The sequence below is a fragment of the Balaenoptera musculus genome, chromosome 3 (assembly GCF_009873245.2).
Source record: "Balaenoptera musculus isolate JJ_BM4_2016_0621 chromosome 3, mBalMus1.pri.v3, whole genome shotgun sequence".
Classification (NCBI taxonomy): domain Eukaryota; kingdom Metazoa; phylum Chordata; class Mammalia; order Artiodactyla; family Balaenopteridae; genus Balaenoptera; species Balaenoptera musculus.
In genome coordinates, this window is record NC_045787.1 from 34,736,904 (window position 1) to 34,756,515 (window position 19,612).

At 41.2% G+C, this 19,612-nt stretch overlaps 3 protein-coding genes across 11 annotated transcripts in view; 2 read left to right on the plus strand and 1 right to left on the minus strand.

Moving 5' to 3' along the window:
• ZNF131 (zinc finger protein 131) overlaps positions 1–3,473 on the plus strand; it is a 32,457-nt gene extending 28,984 nt beyond the window's left edge. For all 8 annotated transcript variants that reach the window (XM_036846874.1, XM_036846875.1, XM_036846876.1 and 5 more), the window contains 2 exons: positions 907–1,037; positions 1,682–3,473. In XM_036846874.1, the coding sequence (XP_036702769.1) occupies positions 907–1,037; positions 1,682–2,368 (818 nt within the window). In that variant the 3' untranslated portion in view covers positions 2,369–3,473. The remainder of the gene's footprint in view (positions 1–906; positions 1,038–1,681) is intronic.
• Positions 1–19,612, minus strand: part of LOC118892336 (actin-related protein 2/3 complex subunit 1A-like) — a 30,055-nt gene that overhangs the window by 2,132 nt on the left and 8,311 nt on the right. The window contains 1 exon segment of the mRNA XM_036846884.1: positions 16,826–16,835. The gene's annotated coding sequence lies outside the window, so the exon portion shown is untranslated.
• The window catches only part of NIM1K (NIM1 serine/threonine protein kinase), a 76,786-nt gene continuing 69,765 nt past the window's right edge, over positions 12,592–19,612 (plus strand). For both annotated transcript variants that reach the window (XM_036846881.1, XM_036846882.1), the window contains exon 1: positions 12,592–12,724. The gene's annotated coding sequence lies outside the window, so the exon portion shown is untranslated. The remainder of the gene's footprint in view (positions 12,725–19,612) is intronic.

Sequence of the window (19,612 nt, forward strand, 5' to 3'; positions counted from 1 at the left end):
ACCTGCTGTTTTAACTGGATGTTTTATTGGATTCTGTGTCTGTATGTCAGTCCACCCTCTGTTTAGCTCCAGATTTGTCTATGTAACTGTTTACCAGATTTTCCACTTTGCTTTGAGTACCTCAGACTCACCGACTCAAAAATGAATTTATAATCTTCCCTAGCACATCCCACTCCAAACCTACTTGGACTTCTCTGTTCTTTATTCTGGTTGGTATTCTAAGCCAGAGATCTGGGAGTCAGTATGACACCTCCCTCCTTACTCCTCACCTGCCATGCTGTTTTACACCTCTGTGCCTCTGCCTAGAATAACCTACTTCTTCCTGTCCTTCTCTCATTCCATTCCAGGCAGAATTCATCACTCTCCTCCTGTGTACTGCTGCAGTCCCATTTCCCATTGCCCTCTTCTCTGTAACAGGCCTTCTGTGGTGCATTGCATTTGTTTATGTTCATGTATTTCACCTTCCTGAAATACCCTGGCCTATGATATGAAGTTTTTAAAAACAAGGACAGTTTATCTTCATTACCTAGCACATGGCCTGGCACCACAATAATTGCTCAAAAAATGCTTGTGGAATGGAGAGGGGTGCATGTCCCCAGAAAGGAAATTGACCTTGATTTTCATCTAAGGGAAAATATACAATTTTTTAAGAAATGCAAAAACATGGAACAACACTCAGATCCAAATTTTATTTCTTTGCCAGAGCACAGATACAATTATAAGAATCATTAAAAACTTACTATTTCTACCTCTTAGAATAGTCTTTTGGATGTGGTGGAAACATTTGAGTTATAAATTCTGATCCTTCTTTCAAGAAGGTGCTATTAGAATTAACCAAAAAGAAAAAACTTTTTGCATTTTCTGTTTTTCTTAATTGTCAATATGATTTTTTTTCTATTCTAACAGGTGAAAAACCTTTTGAATGTCCAAATTGTCATGAACGATTTGCTAGAAATAGCACCCTCAAATGTCACCTGACTGCATGCCAAACTGGAGTGGGGGCAAAAAAGGGAAGAAAGAAGCTTTATGAATGTCAGGTATGTGTGGGTGTACTCCGTCCTTAGCAAAGGAGTCTGCGTTTGAAATCATTAGAAGTGAAGGGTGACAGACCTAGAGCAAAGGTATAGAGCTGACAAGTTTAGAAAGAAATGAGTAAAGAACATCATTGTCTTGCTTTCGTAAGGGGGAATAGTAGTAGTAGTAGTTGTTGTTTTTACCCAACCCTAGATGATACCAATGTCAATAAAATTATGTCCTAAGTAACATAGTCTGAAACTATGGTTATTCTTAACCATAGAACAGTCATTAGAATTCAGGAGTGGGGTGGAGGAGGCAGACCAGCTATAATTGGCTCTTCTTCCGTGATTAGTGTATATTTATCCCACATGGTGAAATTGTTCTTAATGTTGATATCATGGAAGAAATTATAATAGTGTTACTTTATAGTCCTTTAATATAGACAATATTAAAATGTTTCCCCAAAAGGATTTAAGTTGTTAGCTAATCAGGTAAAAGATCAGATAAACAAAAGAATTATGAAATTCCCTTAGACTATGTTACAGATGTCATATTTATAACATTTTCAGAAAAATCTTCAACTTTTTTCTTATAGAGAATAAATGCATCCATATTTCCTTCAGTTTGAATATAAGTGTTAACACCAAATGTTTGGTTATTTCAGGTCTGTAATAGTGTGTTTAACAGCTGGGACCAGTTCAAAGATCATTTGGTAATACACACTGGAGATAAACCCAACCATTGTACTTTGTGTGACTTGTGGTTTATGCAAGGAAATGAATTAAGGAGGCATCTCAGTGATGCTCATAATATTTCAGAGCGTCTAGTAACTGAAGAAGTTCTTTCAGTAGAAACACGTGTGCAAACTGAACCTGTGACATCAATGACTATTATAGAACAAGTTGGGAAGGTGCACGTGTTACCATTGCTTCAGGTTCAAGTGGATTCAGCACAAGTGACTGTGGAACAGGTCCACCCAGATCTGCTCCAGGACAGCCAAGTGCACGATTCACATATGAATGAGCTTCCAGAACAGGTCCAGGTAAGTTATCTAGAAGTGGGTCGAATTCAGACTGAAGAAGGTACAGAAGTACATGTAGAGGAGCTGCATGTTGAACGGGTAAATCAGATGCCAATGGAAGTACAAACTGAGCTTCTAGAAGCAGACTTGGATCAAGTGACCCCTGAAATCATGAACCAAGAGGAGAGAGAGCCTACGCAAGCAGATGCTGCTGAGGCGGCCAGAGAAGATGACGAAGATGCTGAGGGTTTAGAGACCAAATCAACAGTGGATTCCCAAGCTGAAAAGTCAGGAAATGAGAACAGAACACCTATGCCAGTTTTAGAATGAAATAACAAATGAATATATTTTTAAATTTATGTGTTGAGTTTTTGAACTGATGATGGGCAGTGTGACTGTCCTTAAGCTAACAGACACGTGGACCAAAGTTAAGCTCTTTCCTGTTGTGTTGGACTGTTTCTATTGAAACAAACTGATTTTCCCCCACTTGATGCCACAGAGGAGAGATCTTTCCCATAAGTGAATGGGAAGCTTTGAGAAGTATATTTCTGGAAAACTGAAACGGATTATATTCTTATTATATAGTTGGGTACGAATGTATCTATTTTCATTGTGGTAAGGGTTCTCCCTTCTCTCTTTGCCCAGTCATGTCCTTCCTCAAGTTTTTTTTTCCCCATATTGTAAAATCAAACGTAAAATCATTAGAATACAAGTTTATGTATTCTAATGCATGTTAGAACATTTGAATATATAGGAAACACAAGGCTGCATGAAGAAAAGTGCATTGTTACTGTGCAGTTAAATTTTGGCTTCTGGCTTTCTTTAGCTTGAACAACACTCTTGTCTACCCTGACAGTCACAGATGTCATCTCTGCAACAGAAACGGTGGTGGTGGCGGCAAATTTCTAGAATGTTTAAAAACCAACCACACCCATGTGCCTTTTCAAACTCAACTCAACTGTAAAGCGCCTCTGGTTCTTTCAGAGTTTGTGTTGCAAGGAGCAATGTAGGTCATGCTATAGCACTCTATATTTTCCTTACAATGACAGCTACCAGTTCTTTTTCACTTCAGTTAGATTGAGAAATTTCATTTAATGGCAGCTGAAGGGCCATATTCAATTGGGAAAATTCACTTATATCTGTGGTAAACTTTATTTTGAAGAAAAGTTGCACTAGTATTTTACCACCAGATGAAAAAAAGATGAGCATCACTTAAAAATTAATGTATTTAAAATAAAGTACAGAGAAAAACATGTATATAATATATCAGGCCTTGTTTTGAATGAATCTTTTTCCCCAATCCTTAATGTAAAGATCTTGTGCTATAACTTTTAAAGCCATACAAATAAGAGTGCTAAACTGTGGACTTAAAAGTAGGTGTGTAAATATTTTTAATCAGTATTACTTGGAAAATAAAATATAACAACCACATACACCAATATGCTATTTTCTTTACCTGTTAAATATTGGGAGATATTTACATTTTTAAAGTAAACTTTAAAATTATGTGTTCATGACTCTTTTTTCACCTTACCAGTGTGGAAGTTGGTTTGTGGTCAGAGATGTCTTCTCATCTGTATTAACATGACTGATACACGAATTGAGATATAAAATTCTCAGTACACATCTCCAGTCCCCAAAAATCAGTTCGAAAGAAAGGAAGGAGGAAGAGGTTGATATTTGCTTTTCTATATGGTGGAACACAATAGCCAATGGAATTTTAGTACAGCCTATTTTAAAAATACTTTCTCCACTTACTAGTGTGTTAAATTTAAAAGATCAACATGACTTTTAGTAATGCTGATGTTAAATGGTATCACATTTATGAAATATACTGAAGAGGATGGCTTCCCACAACTGGAGAAGTCATGGATTTAAAGATAATAGGAATTAGAAGGTTGTTTTTATTTTAGGATCAAAGTGTATGAATATTTCCAAGTCTCTTCTCTTTGGCAGTTGGGTATCTGCTACAAAGCTTATATTTTTATTTATATATATATATTTTTTTTTTCTTTTTTTGAAGTCAGAAAATACTAATGATAGAATTATATCATATTGAATTTTTCAGTTTGCCTTAAGATGTCCACGTTCCTGAGTTAGTTGTAGTTTAAAGAAATGTTTAAATTCCTGACAGATACAGTGGTCTCAAGTATATAAATTACTAGTTAGTATCTAGTGAATTTTGAATGCTGAAAATAGCTCATGCTGTGCCCTTAAGCCAAGGTATGAAACAAGGTTTATTTTTAAACATCATCTTTCAAGAGCCCTGACCACAAGGTAGAGATCAGGGACAAAGGCACAGCAAAGCATTAAAATTATCATTTGAGTTTTTAGGTTTGGCAAGGCCTTTCAGAACAGGTTTGAGGGACAGGTATAGTGCATTTTACTTTTCCCAAAAGGTGTGAAGGCTGTATCAGTGTGCTCCAAATGCCAGTAAATTTGATTGCAGAAGAGAGAAAGCTACCCGCTGGTGGTAAACCTTAGGTTGACTAGGACTTTGCAGTTCATAAAGCATTTTACATGTAACAGCTATTAAAACCCATGATGTATATTGAAGTACTGAACTGGATATTTTGTTCCTCTCACTTTACTCCTACTGGAGTTTTTAGCTAGGTCTACAGTGTGACACCTGGGCAGTAGTGCCAGACATTGGTCATCATAGGAATCCCAAGAGCACTGGAGAATGAATGATAGGAGAGCCTCTTCTGTCTCCCCTACTCCGCTGTTCAACAGCAGTTCTTTGATTATCTGACACCACCTGGGTTTCCTTCAATTCTGACAGTACCAAGAGTGAACGTAGATTCCAGAAGTTAGAAGTACCACAAGATTGCCCCCACTTCAGACACCAGCCAACAATATAGAGTCCCCAGGGTACCCACACTTCTGCCTGGCCAGCTACAAATTAGGTGTTCTCACCCCCTCCCAGGTTCAATAATGTGCTAGGATGACCCAGAATTCAGGAAAGCACTGTACTTAGGAGTGTAGTTTTATTATAAAGGCTACAAACCAGGAACAGATGGGAGGAAGGACCTGCATAGGGCCAAGTGGGGGGAGAAGTGTGCAGCACTTCCCTGTCCTGTCCTGGTGCTCCACCCTCCCAGCACGTGGATGTGTTTACCCAGATGCTCCTTTTAACACTGTTTACTTAAGTTTCATTACCTGGACATGATTAAGTCATTGGCCATTGATTATTGAACTCTCTCCAGCCCCTCCTACTTCCCTGGAGATCTTGGGGGTGGGGCTGATAGTTCTAGCCCTCTAATTCATATGGTTGATTCCTCTGGTGACCAGAGCCTAGAGTCACCTCATTACATAAACTCAGGTATGGGCTTGTTAAACAGAAGACCTAACTCAGGAAATTGCGAGGGTTCTAGGAGCTTAGTGCCAGGAACCAGGGACAAAGACTGGATACATATTTTTTTATTATACCGTATGTATCATCTGAGATTCAAAGGAAAACTAACTGAACCCTAATAGCAATACATTTAAAATCTAGAAATCTTTTGGATATGTACAAAAACAGAAGGATCTTACAGTCTTACCATTTAAAAAGGCTGCCATCCTCATCCTACTATTGAAAGTAGAAATATTTTCATGGAAAGGTAAGTGCTTCTGCTCCAACTACATTCAGTTTTGAAGTAATGTTTCAAGATTTAAAAAGTCCATGAGAGTCTTCTAGACTAATTATCCACTTTATACTTAGAATAAGCAAACAGTATTGACTGAGGCCTAGATGTAGATAGAGTGTCAACCAGTAAATCAAGTGGATTTTAATGCACATCTTCAACATGGCTTGATTGTTCTAAACGAACAAATGAACAATTAAAGACCAAACAAATGGTCTTTAAAGTGTTCACATGGAAACGGTTTTTTTTATAACTGTCATGTAAAATTACAAGTAAATGACCTCTTAAAAGTTTAGCCTGATTTTGTTGGAGGTAACATAATAGCTTTGAATTTATTAACACTGACCACTGTGTTATATCAGGAGAGAGAAACCTAAGCTGAATGTTTTTCATGTGTAATGTGCTGAGCTGTGCCATGGCTCTTAAAGAATTTGTCATAAAGGATTCAAGTGAGAAGCAGAAGGAATTAAAACTATCACCACCAATTAATGAGATCCATTATATTTGGAGGCCTAGAAGTGTATTGCTTTAAAACCATAAATGTAGAGGCTGTCATTATCATAAATGTATGCTGAATTTACAGAATATCTTTAAACTACTCCATGTTCTATAAATGTTACTTCATTAATTCTGTTGACATGGTACATAGGAAGGCAGCATGTGAATTCGTAATTTTTTTCTTTTCAACTTTCTCACAACCTAATACGGCACTAAATATGACACATAATTATACAACTGAAGTGATGCCCACCTTGATATTTGTACCAAAATACAGCCTAGGAGAGAAAAATCTTGTAACAGAATAGCGTCATTTATGAATCACTTATTATATGCCAAGCACTTTACATTTAATCGTCTCAATGACCTCATGAGGTAATTAACATTATTAGCTATCATTTTACAAATAGAGGAAACTAAGAGGAGGAGATAAGAAATAGCTGGTAGAAAGTGGGGCCAATATCTGAAACCAGGGAGTCAGACTCCACAGACTACACCCTTGATCACTAAAATACAGTTACCTCTGTATGAGATCTCTTTGTGGCTGACAATATTGGATTGCACAGAGCATAAGTAAAACACCCATTTTCCTTTTGTAATTTACATCAGCCCTTGATGGGGTTAGGGTGGGGGAACAGGAGATCAGAAAAGGTGGCAAAACACAAGGAGCAAATTGCCTTTTGGTAGCTCCTTGCCAGTCTCCTTGCCTTGAGACCACACCATCTAGGCAATGGTTCTGCAACAACAGCGTGCATCAGCATTTTGTTAAAACGCACAATTCAATTGGTCTGGGTTAGGACCCAAGAATTCATTCCTAACCTTCCCAGGTAATACACTGGGTTTAGTCTTGGAACCACACCTGGAGAATGGCTGACACAGAGTACTTAAAGGAAGCGCAAATGACTAGCCGGTGGCATTAACTTGTTTTGAGGGTCTCTTATTTTTTTGTAGCGTAGTCAGGTGCTACTCAAAATATCTTGTTACCTGTTGTTCATGTTTACTATTCATGTAATGGACTGGACTAAGACAACAGTCTTGGATTTTTTTGTTTCAAGAGCATTCTACGTATTCTCAGTAATGAATTGCCTTCATAATGTTTCTGAAATGAAAGTGCCACAAAGACATGAAATGTTAGAGAATAATAATAAATTAGAAACTGGAAAATCACAATAATTGAATAATTTTGCTTCCACTGGGTAACTCAAATATATTTTAGAGACAAAACGATAGCTAATTATCTGCTGAGGAGCAAATGTCAATGTATGAATTCACCTAAGAGAAGAGCTAGATCATTAACTGGTTGTGGGTTTGGTAGACCACCCATATTAGAGCAGTAACTGTGTCCTCTGAAATAATAGTTATCAATTAGATACAGCTAGGAAACACTATGGAGGGAATAATAGGGGTTCAGAACCCTAGTCCAGCTGAAATGGTGCTTATGAAAAACTAAAGACAAAAATCAAACAAAAGTAACTATTTGATTCTGACAACTTTTCATGAGATAATTTCCCTACAGGATCAATGGGCCTCATCTGTCCACTGTCCAACTGTAAATAACACCCAAGTGCTGATTATAAGAAACTATCACACTTATTGCTATACTTGGCTACATAGGCAAGAAAAGTTTGGGGTATAGTTGCTACTATAGTGGGAATCTCAGCAACTCAAATTTTTTAATGAAAAATTTTTTTTTAAATAAATTTATTTATTTAGTTAGTTTTGGCTGTGTTGGGTCTTCGTTTCTGTGCGAGGGCTTTCTCTAGTTGTGGCAAGCGGGGGCCACTCTTCATCGCGGTGCGCGGGCCTCTCACTATTGCGGCCTCTCTCGTTGCGGAGCACAGGCTCCAGACACGCAGGCTCAGTAGTTGTGGCTCACGGGCCTAGTTGCTCCGCGGCATGTGGGATCTTCCCAGACCAGGGCTCGAACCTGTGTCCCCTGCATTAGCAGGCAGATTCTCAACCACTGTGCCACCAGGGAAGCCCCTGAAAATTACTTTTATAATGAAAACTTTTTATATGAAAATGTCTCAAGATCACAATTTGGGTTTTTTTCTCTCCCCCCTCCCCCCCTCCTCCCTCTCTCTCTTTTCTCTGTTGTACTTTACCTTTAGGAAGAAAGCTCAATATTGAACATTAATGACTAAATGATAAGGCAGGAAAGTCTAAAGTGAATTAAAGTACCCAGTATATCAATAGAATTTAAGCTGACTGGCAGAAGGAGTAGTGGCACCTCACTCAGCTGCTGAAATCTACAACCTTTTTTTCTACTTTGTTGTTGTTGTTCAATTATACTTGCTCAAGTAGAAGATTCACCTATTTTAGAAAAATAAGAAAGTTAAAAACTACTCCAAGACACATTCATCAGAAATAACTATTGTTAACATTACATGAATATCTGTCCATATACATATGCACAAGAGAGAGAGAACTTTTAAAAACAGAATTGCCATGCTAGTCTTAATTCTTTTGGTTTAATTTTGCTTGAATTTAACAGAAATAAGAAGGGAAGCAGAATACATGGATAAACCTCAGATAAATGTTTCTTTACTACTAGTCCTTTAAAGGTTCCTATAAAATTAAGGGAAAAGGGATTTTAATAAATACTAATTGTCAGTGACTCAATTTGATTTGCTCATTATATTTGCATTGTCAAGGCTTATAAAGTCAGTGTGCAGATTAAACAGCTGATTAATTACAGCACAGAGAGAATTTGTGAAATAGTAGAGCTGAAGACATTACCCAGAATGTGAAAGAAGGTAAACAGAAGGTAAAAATCTGGAAAATATGAAAAAAGGCATGAGATAGAATGAGGGGGTCTGACACACATAATGTTCAATTGGAAAACCTGAAAGAAAGATAAACATGGGACAGGGATCATATTCAAAGAGCTATTGTCTGAGAACGTTTCTGAATTGTCTGTAAGACATGAAGTCTCAGACTCAGGTAGCACACAGAACCTTAACAGCATAAATAAAACAAATTTTCCTGGAACAGGATATATACCTTTTGAGTTACAGGTTCAACTCTACAGCAATATGCAGTCTTAGAAAACTTTTGCTCTGTGTCCGCTCCCAAGATATGTCAAATATCCCTACCAGGAGAGAGAAAGGAGAGTGGAGGTAGGAAAACCCCATGAATAGCCCAGGTTCACATTCAATAGGGATGCTATGTATCAGGTAACTTAATGACCAGAAAATTAGAGTAGAATGTCCCTATATGCCCTAGAACAGCACTAAAGGTGGAAAGATCCCTCAAAACCTGAAATAAAAATAATAGCTACCATTTATTAGGCATTTATTAGAGGAGGTTCTGACGTTTGGGCCCCAACTACTTAGAGACTGTGATGAAAGGAGTAGACAGATACATTGTCAATGGGGGATCCTCCTGCCTACCACCTGAGCGCATGGACTCCAGATTAACAAAACCTAGTTTACTGTTTTCCAGAAACTTTGTCTCAATTCTCACAACTCCCAGATTACAGGTGAGGAAACAGGCTAGAAGGTGCTTGAAACCAGAGTGTCATATAAGTAGTAAGTAACAGAGCTAGGAGTCAAGGTGTAGCTTTATGACTCAAAAATCTAAACTTTTAGCCACTGTCAATGTTACTCAAAGTATAGAACAAGGACCTCCTGCATTAGAGTCTGTTGTTCCTGAGAATGTATTTGACTTCTTTTCCGCTAACACAAGGGAGCAGGGTTTAGCAAACTGAATTTTAATGAGCTCCGCAATAACATGAAACTGTCTATACTGTCTTTATAGGTCTTACAGTTTCATCAATTCTTTTGGAAAATAATATTTTTCTGACATTAAAATTTTTTTCTGACATATACACCCATTGTAGAAAATGCAAACAACACTGGAAAGTATTAAGATCATTTAAATCACCTGAGATTCTGCCACATAACCAAAAACATTTCCAATGTCTGGTGTAGTTCCTTCTAGTTATATATATCACAAATTTGTGTCATTCTGTTTTGTAACTTTTGCTTTCACTTAACATGTTGAAAATATTTCCCCATACTATTCAAAACAAGAAATTTTAACCTCTATATATTACTGTTACATTGTAATCAACCTATTGTTGAATGGCCCTTTCTAGGAGAAAAACAACACTTTTTTCAAGTGAAGGGAATTGAACCATGAGGTCAGCCCTGTATGGCTGGGTATCCCGGGACTCCCAAGGGAAGGGAAGGCATGAGGGAAGGGTTTATGATTTGAAAGGGAGCAGGCCCTAGCAGCATGTCTGCAAGAGAAATTGGGGTATAGGGGGCTCCTGGAATGGAGTCTGGCCAATGGACTTTAAGAGAAGTGGTTTCTGATGCTGAGTTTTAAGTTTTCCTTTTCTATGATAGCCTAAAGTTTTCAGTAACCTCTTAATTCTCTAGAATCGAGCATCGGCTTTGCCCTCTGGTGCTCTACGGGTACACGGTGGGAGGGCCTATGACAGAGTACATGTCAGGTTGGGAGTTTGAGGCTCTTGGTATCTAGGCAGTTTCTTTATGAAATCCTGTTCTGTGTATTGTCATGTAGGATTCAAGGAGTATTTTATATTTTTAAAATATGCAGTGATTTATCCTGTATTTTATTGTTTTAGAGAGACTGACGGCATGTATTAAGATTACTCTATTTTTTTAAAATTTTTATTTATTTATTTTTGGCTGTGTTGGGTCTTCGTTGCTGCACACAGGCTTTGTCTAGTTGCGGCGAGTGGGGACTACTCTTTGTTGTGGTGCGTGGGCTTCTCATTGCAGTGGCTTCTCCTGCTGTGGAGCACAGGCTCTAGGCACGTGGGCTTCAGTAGTTGTGCCTCGCAGGCTCTAGAGCACAGGCTCAGTAGTTGTGGCACACGGGCTTAGTTGCTCTGTGGCATGTGGGCTCTTCCCTGACCAGGGCTCGAACCCATGTCCCATGCATTGGCAGGCGGATTCTCTACCACTGCGCCACCAGGGAAGTCCCAAAATTACTCCTTTTAAAAAACGTCCTTTTGTCTTTTGAGAAGTCCTCCCTTTAAAGTCACACTTTTCTCACAGAGAACCTTTATCCTACACAGGTAGATGACCACTCTTACAAAACAAGGAAGCAATTCTAGGTTCTCTTGGTTTTCCTGCCAATCTCAATGGTCAGTCTGTGGAGCTGTCCAAGGTTTTATTTCTTGCCTTTCCTGTTCTGGCCCCTTTAATCATCATACAAAGAGGCAGCAGAGGGTAGTAAGGAAGAGCTGCAGACTCGAGTCAGACTACCAGGTTTGAATCCCAGCACCAGCACCGGACAGCTGTGTGACCTTGAGCAAGTCAAATAACGTTTCTGGGCCTCAGTTTCCTCATCTATCAAAACAGGGATGGTAATAAGAGCACCTAACTAAAAAGGTTATTGTGAGGATTTAATCGGTTACTCTTTGTGAAGTGTCACAGTTCCTGGCAAGTAGTGAAAAAAGGAATCTTTGGATACCCTAATTTCTACCATAAAAGGGTTTTAAACTTAGGTTATTTTTCTCCTCAGTTCTTTCGATTTTGTAAATACACCCTGGTAATCATGAATTGAGGATGCCACAACAGGAGGAGGAGGAAAGAGTGTTCACTGAGCTGTGACTTAGGGCCCCTAATCATGGCTCTGCCATTAACTAGCTGTGTGGCCCTTGTTAAGTTAATTGACCTCTCCGACTTCGATTTCCTCCTCTGTAGAATGAAGGACTTGAACTTCAATAAATCATCTCTATGCTTTAGTATTCGGTGAATCGCATTCCCTCCTTGTTTGTAAACTGGAAAAATATTTGGCACCTACCATTAGCCAGAGAGTCATAGCTGCGGAGTACACAGGAAATTAGGGGTCCACTGCCTAAGTGGCACCAAAGGAACAGGGCCTAATATATGCAAGGACTCCGCTCTGAGGGTGGCATTAGCGCTTATTTCTGCAGAGCCTAAACCCTGCCATACTCATCTGAAGGAGCCGTCACTGTGGTGTGCTAGAAAACCCCGTTCTGTTAGGAAGATTACTGGGCCGCTGTCTCCCAAGGACACGGAAACCTTTTTTATCCAGAGGCTGGAGCGGCTCAGGTCGAAGCGTGAGTTGATGGGAGCTGTGTCAACCCTCTTTCGGTTGTGCGGCCACTTCGCATCCGTGCTCTAGGCGGCGTCCTCTCTGCGGCAGGGCCAAACGCCCTCCTCGAGTGTCTGCGACGGGTGTCCCCGCGCCGCGCGCCCCACTCCCTCTAGCCCCTCCCTCCTGGCTACCATAGAAACCGACCTAAGAGGTCCAGGCCCGTGTCCCGGTACCCCGCGGGCCTCCCCTTCCCCCCTGCGCCGGGCCAGCCCCCCGCTCCGGATTGGTCCTTCGGGAAACGCTGCGGGGCGACTGGGTCCCCTTGGAGGAGCCCGGGCCGGGCCGGTGGGCGGGGTTTGCCGCGGCCGCCGTCCGTCAGGTCGGCCACCCCTGACAGCTCCGGGAGCCTACAGCGCGGCCGCGGCGCCCCGGCACCCACGCACCGTCCGCGCGCGCGCCAACCACCGGGAGCGCCTGGCCGGGCGCCGCGCAGCGGACCCCGCGAGAGGAGCTCGCCACCAAGGTAAGCGAGGCCCGCGGGGCTCGCAGCCAGCACCCCACCCGGCAGCCCCTTCCTCCGCCAGGCTACCGACCTGGGTGCTGAGGAGGGACGCCTCTCCTCCCCGTGACCCGAGGGGAAAGAGAGACACAACTCCTGGCGGGGGTGGGCGACTTGGGGTTAGGAGAAGGTTAGGTGCTTTTTAGGGGCGCCCCCTCCCAGGCCCAGCGCGCCTGGGAGGAGAGCGCGTTGGAGGCGGAGACCGGGGTGTGCCGGCGCGTGGGGCCCGTGCCCGGGGTCGTGCGCCCGGGGGCGTGTGCGCCTGTGTCCCGGAGTCCCGGCTTGGTGCAGGCACCCGTGTCTGGGGGCGCGCCCTGAGCCTCGCCCCGCGCACACCAGCTGCGCGCCACCAGCGCTCCCGGGCGCAAGCCCAGAGCTCGAGAGTTTGTATCGAGGGCCGGGGACCTGCGTGACCCCGGCTGGCAGTGGGCAGTGGAGGGAACTGACAGTGAACGGCTGTGGCCCAGAGGAAGGAACCCTCCACCACACCCCACGCCACGACGCGCCCGAAAGAAAAACGCTCCTTTTGAAAGACTGTACAAGTAAGGAAGAACCTGTCTCCTCTTCCCTGAGGTCCCTTCAGCAATATTAGGAGCTCGAGGATTGGGCGATGCGACCCGGAGAGGATCGCAACAGGGTCTTTAAAATGCCGTCTCCGATCAGCTTTGTGTGCCTGACACAAGATCGGAGCGGATGGAGAGGTCCAGGCAACAGATAAAGGAGCTCCTAGCCCTAATAAGGGTAGCGGAGGTTCAGCCCTCTGCACTTTTTTTCTTCCCTTCTCTCTCTCCCTCCTCCGCCGTCCCTCCCGGCCTGTCTCCCCACCCCCTCCCCGTTTTCGTCCTCCCGACTTTATTAGACAAGAGGGCTCTCTGTTAGACCCACCCTCCCCCACCCCATTCCTCACCCCGTTTCAAACCGAGAGCGAAGGAACCACATTCTAAGCTCTCACCCGTGCAATTTCAGACAAGTTTGGAAGTTAAACAAATCGCCTTTGCACTCGAGGCCGCGGGAATCCAAAAGGGAAACAAACAAAACCAGACCGAAAAATCGATTCCAAGTTAAGTCAAGATTGCAAAGGGGAATCTAAAACGAGTGTTTGTTTATGGCGATATGATTTTTTTTAATGTTTGAAAAATATGTATCACTCAAGTTTGCATCATCAGTATTCAATTTGATTCACAGAAGAGCTTCAAAAGATGGTTTCTGTTAGTGTTGCAAAAGCACTTCTAATTTTGGTTGCCATGGTAACTGAAGAAGTCGCCCGGCACTGTTGAGAGGCTGCCTGGCTGGATCCAGGAACTGTTCTTGAGGAGATCTCCCCACGTCGCCTCATGTTACCATGGTAATAATAATCGAGCCTGTAAGATACTTGTTTCTTTAAAGTACTAAAAGCCCAAGGCATGTCGTTGTTCCTTAATTTTACCTTTTCAGTGTGCAATTTGTGAAACAGATCTTCCCTCTCAGACAACTGAGAGTAAACACTGCCCTCCAGCCAATCAGGCCCGCTGGCCCAGCTCTCTTCCCACAGCTCTCTGCACTAAGGACGGAGGCGGAGGAGTGTTTGATGTTAAAGGAATCCTGGCCTGTGACCAGATCTCTCTCCCCATTAAGCATTAAATTTGGAATCCTAATTAGCTTTCTAATTAGGAGATGGGGAAATGTGAGTGGGAGGCCCAGAAAGAGGCTAATAGGGAAAAAGCTAAGTCCAGCTCTCCATGGACTGGTGTTTTGTGTGCTGTTGAATTGCCTAGTAAAGTCCTCATAGGTTTATTTTTGGCTTGACCACTGTTAAGTGGTAAGCCTGTAAAAACCTTCAGAGAGGCCTCATTCTGTGCTAGGAAAAAAATGTGGATTGATATTTAGTTTGAGGTGTGTGCTTTTTTCTAATAACAACTGCATTTAAAATAAAGACAGTTTTGTGTGAAATCTCAATTTCCCAGTAATAACTACAGATAGGCCATAGAGCCCTTTATGCTCTAGGTTTGGCCTTAAGTTTTCAGTTAAAAAGGCTTAATTTGGGCGGAGCAATGGTCCCATTCAAATACTTCTATTAGTAAGTGTTGATGTCTTTAAAGGACCTTAATTTTTTACACATTCACAATTCCTGAGCATTGAATCCTATAAATTAAATTTACATATTGATAGCATATGACTGGGAAATTTGAAAGCCCCTAGACTTACAGTTAAAAAAAAAAAAAGAATTTGTCTTAGTAGCTTAATGTTTTCAGCCAAGTATCTAGTTCCATTTTAAGAAACTTAAAAATTAAAATATAATGTAAAATCCAACTGCATTCTTTGAATCTCATTACAGTATTTCTCTAGGGACTAAAGAGCCTTAATTCATTGGCTGATTTTCTTTCAGTTGTTGAAAAGACAAACTGTTTATAAAATTAGTCTCAGTCTATGGTTGTCACCTCCTATGGTCATTCTAGAAAAAGTTCTCTAGAATTGAAGTTATAAATTTCAAGAAAAGAAGAAAATATTCAAATTTCTTATTAAGACAATAGTCTACAATTTGAATTAATCAGATCACAGTTCTTAAATTACTTTTTTCTCAAGAACTTCAAAGATAGCTCAACCATTATCATACAGTATACTGAAGAATATTAACCAGTTTTATGGATGGGCAAGTCGTGTTCTAAAGACTCAAGTCATCTCAGCTAACTACTTGGAAAATTAAGAGATGAAAACTAAAATCACCTGGCATGTCTATGAACATGAGTATCAGGTAGGACTTAGAGAAAATCTAGGTGAGAAGAGAGACAAGGTAGAGTGGCAGGACGAATTTAAGATTATGAGAAAAATAAAACAGGGAAAAAGTCTTAAGTGAGAAGAAAACTCACAGATTAAAGGAAAGGGAGTAAAAAGAAAAAATTGAGTGTAAAGAGAGTTGCACAGAAAAACGAAAACAAAAGCAAAAGAAAAACAAGTTGGAGAACAGGAAGCCAAAAAGAACTCTACTCTTCATCTTCCATGGAGAACAGAGAATCTGATGCTTTTCCAGAAAGCCCGCACTATCCTATTTAGCAAAATCCTCCAACTTAGAGGATCTCTGGGAGGCCTGAGTGGTGGACCAGAAATCTCTCTGGGTCACTGCTTCCTCTCAGTAGTATGGGCTGGGGCAGCCTTCCCATCTGCTCGCTAGACCTCCTTCTTCCCAATCCTTAAGCCACTAAGAAAGCTTTCTACATTTACACTTGTTGGGATAATTTGTAGACACACTTGATTACATAATTGCAATATTTAAACTTTAAATTGCAAGTTTCACTTTTAAAAATTGCTTAAACTGTTATCAAAGTAAGGCATTCATCTAATTTTGTGAATTAGAGCATGTGAAAAGATTCTAACAAAACAACAGTCCCCCTCCTTGGGAGACTCTGCTCTTAGCTGTTTGATCACATACCTCCCCATTTCCAAATAATTCACTTATGTGGCTGGTCCTTGAGTTACCAGTTTTAGACAGAATCTATGTACTTTCTCTTATTATAGGGGAAGATATAGCTCTCTTACTCCACCCGTCCAACTTCCCCTTCCTCCATTTTTGCAGCATAGTTGGTGGAAGAAAATCAGCCACAGCACCATTAGTATAACCCCTTATTTGCAAATACCAGGCAGGGGAGAGCTCCACAGAGCATCAGGCTTAGGGAAGGAGGACTAAATGTTTCCTAGGATTTTAGCCAGAGCAGCCGAAGTTCTGCTAATTTCAGAAATAGTTGGTCAAGGATAGAAAAGGGAGAAATTGCTCTTTTGGATTAGTAGCCATTGTTTGAGTAATTTGGATTTTATACAGGGGAATGGGGAGGAAGATTCAGGGGCTAATGTCTTGTGCTAGGACGGTGAGGAGGAAGAGTGCAGGAGACAAGGACTTGCACACCTCTCCGTGGAAAATCCTGCCCTATAGTGCTTCTCACAAGTGACATCGCAATGTTAATTAAATCAACATTGTGTTTGCATTGCTATGACTGTGTGATTATTGTTCACTGCAGGGCCAAGTCGTGAACTATGGCTGTATTTCTTTTTCTCTACAACTTTTTTGAGGAAAATAGTTTTTCATTTGTTTACTTTTTAGAACCTATCGCCATTTCTTCTAGTGGCTCTTGAAAATGCCTCTCCTGGGTATTTTCCACACAATGAAATGCATCGGCCAATCGTCTTCCTTCTGGGACCCACACCAGCCCTCCAGAATGGACCCCTCAGTTCTCCAGTCTGAACCAGTTTTCTGATGGCCCTGACACACACTGGCATTCCAGGATTTCTCTTTACCTTCCTTCTGTGCTGATGCCCTGTTCCCCCTGTTCTCTTGTTTTCTTCTTTCTTGGTTTATGCTTTCATTTTATGGAGCATCCATTTTGCTAGCTTCTTAAGAAAGGGTACAGGAAGTAAATTTGGGGGACCTTGCATGTCTGGAAAAGTCTGTTTCACTCTCACACTTAATTGATGGTTTGCCTAGGTACAGGATTCTAGACTGGCAATTCATTCCTGCAAATTTCCAAAGATTGGTTTATTGTTTTCCAGCTTCCAATGTTTCTGAAAGTTCATTGCCATTCTGTTGCTTGATTCTTGGCGTGAAATCTGTTTTTTCTCTTTGGAACCTTGTAGGATTCTCTCATTGTTTTATGAAATTTCAGTAAGTATGGATTCACTTTCTATGGATTATGTTCATATACCTGGTAGAGCCAGGAAACTCATGTCCTGCAGTTACAGGGAATTAATAATGTAGGCACACTTGGGAAATTATTCCATTTTATTGGTTTCTTTTCCTTGTCATGTATTGATTATTGTTAATTGTATCAACTCAGGATTTTTAGCTTTGAATAAATTGGTTGCTGCCCTTTGGAATCATGCATGCTGCCAGACCAGTTTCTCTTTTCTCACCACTTTTGGTCTTTTAAAAACTGATCTCTACTCTCATTCATATAGGACCATATCCTTAGCTCTACTAATAGTTTTGGTACTCTTTGGGCATTTGCGTTACGGTACATATCGGTTTGAAGATGTTAATCTAAGCACAAAGACAGCAAATTTGCTACAGACTAATCAATGATGTGCAGGCCAAGCCTAAAATGATGGTGCAGGTTTCATGACCTTTCATGTCAACTATTGGTAACCTGCAGAGTAAAATATCTCTCTAGAATATAGACTTGTTCACCTTCACATTTTACAGTGGAGGAAACCAATCCTGAGATGTTAAGTGTGGAGTCATTTCTCCTGACTCCTTTCTAAACCATTATTCTTTTACCTTGTCTCCTCTCTCTGCTTGGCTACCTTGTCTTATATTTCTTTTTCTTTTCATTTCTTAATCTTCTTTTCTTTAGTGTAAAGAAATATTATAGTTCTTTACTGTAAGACATATTATATTTATACATAAAGTATGTATTCTAAAATAGTACGTATTCCAGAGGCAACAAGAAGTAGGGGTTAAGTCTAATTCCGGAACAGCTTGCTGAGTTTGAATCCTGGCTCTGTGACTCACCTACAGTGTGACCTTGGGCACATTATTTGACCTCTTTGTACCTCAGTTTTGGGGGCCTATAATAATGGTACCTACCTTCTAGGATAGTTGCGAGAATTAAATGAGTTGATTCATGTAAAGCTCTTAGAACGGTGCCTGGTATACAATAAATATCAATGTCGCTAGTATTCTTGTCAGAAGTACAGAAACAAATGTTAAAATGAAAGAAATAATTATCTTTTTTTTTGAAATAATTATCTTTAATTCTGTCTCTACTACCATCTATAATCCCAACTAGAGAGATGACCATGGTTAACATTTCCGAGGGTTGTTTCTTGGTAGCTAAAAATAAAGCAAAAAAAAAAAAAAAGCATATTGTACGTAATTTTTTTTTAAAATTTAATTAATTATTTATTTATTTATTTGGCTATGTTGGGTCTTCGTTTCTGTGCGAGGGCTTTCTCTAGTTGCGGCGAGCGGGGGCCACTCTTCATCACAGTGCACAGGCCTCTCACTGTCGCGGCCTCTCTTGTTGCAGAGCACAGGCTCCAGACGCGCAGGCTCAGTAGCTGTGGCCCACAGGCCCAGCTGCTCCGCGGCGTGTGGGATCTTCCCAGACCAGGGCTCGAACCCGCGTCCCCTGCATTGGCAGGCAGACTCTCAACCACTGTGCCACCAGGGAAGCCCTACATACAGTTTTAATGTTGCTTTTTCCACTTGTCTTTATAGTTTAAGCTTGACTGTTCAATATTCTTCTGTGTGGTATATTTGCTTCCTGTATCGGCCCTAACACAGAGCCTTGCAAATTAGGTTCTTCCTAAGTACTAACCGACTGGGAAGCCAACTCTTCCTTCTGGACCTTTTGGGTTTGGAACAGGTGTAAAGAGGTCTTCCTGTCATGAATTCGAGAAGACTCAGTTACAGTTAAGACAGGTCTTATATTTCTCTAGACAATGAAAGCAGTCTGGCATCTGAAGAATCTGGAGATGGCATCTGAAAAGTGTGGATTAGAACAAAATGAGGGGATACTCACATGAAAAGATGATGGAGGAGGAGAGGGAGGGCTGGGTGAGAACCAGAATGGAAGTGGTGGGGTGGGACTCAGTGGGACCATTAAGCATGGAGGTGTGGGTCTCTCCACCCACACGGCAGACACCACATGGAATGTGGATCTGATATTTTGATTTTTTCCTTGGAACCTCAGCAATTAAGTGAGGCTGGGAAGCCAGTGAAAAGGCTTCTGCATGCAGACACATCCTGAAAGCTGAGGCTGCTTTGATCTCCTGGGAGATCCGACATGATTTAGCCCTTCCCCAGTGCATGACAGTCACCAGTCTGCTTCACTCACACAGGACCTATGTAGCCAGAAGCAGTCGACTTCGCAGTGTTTCCAGAGT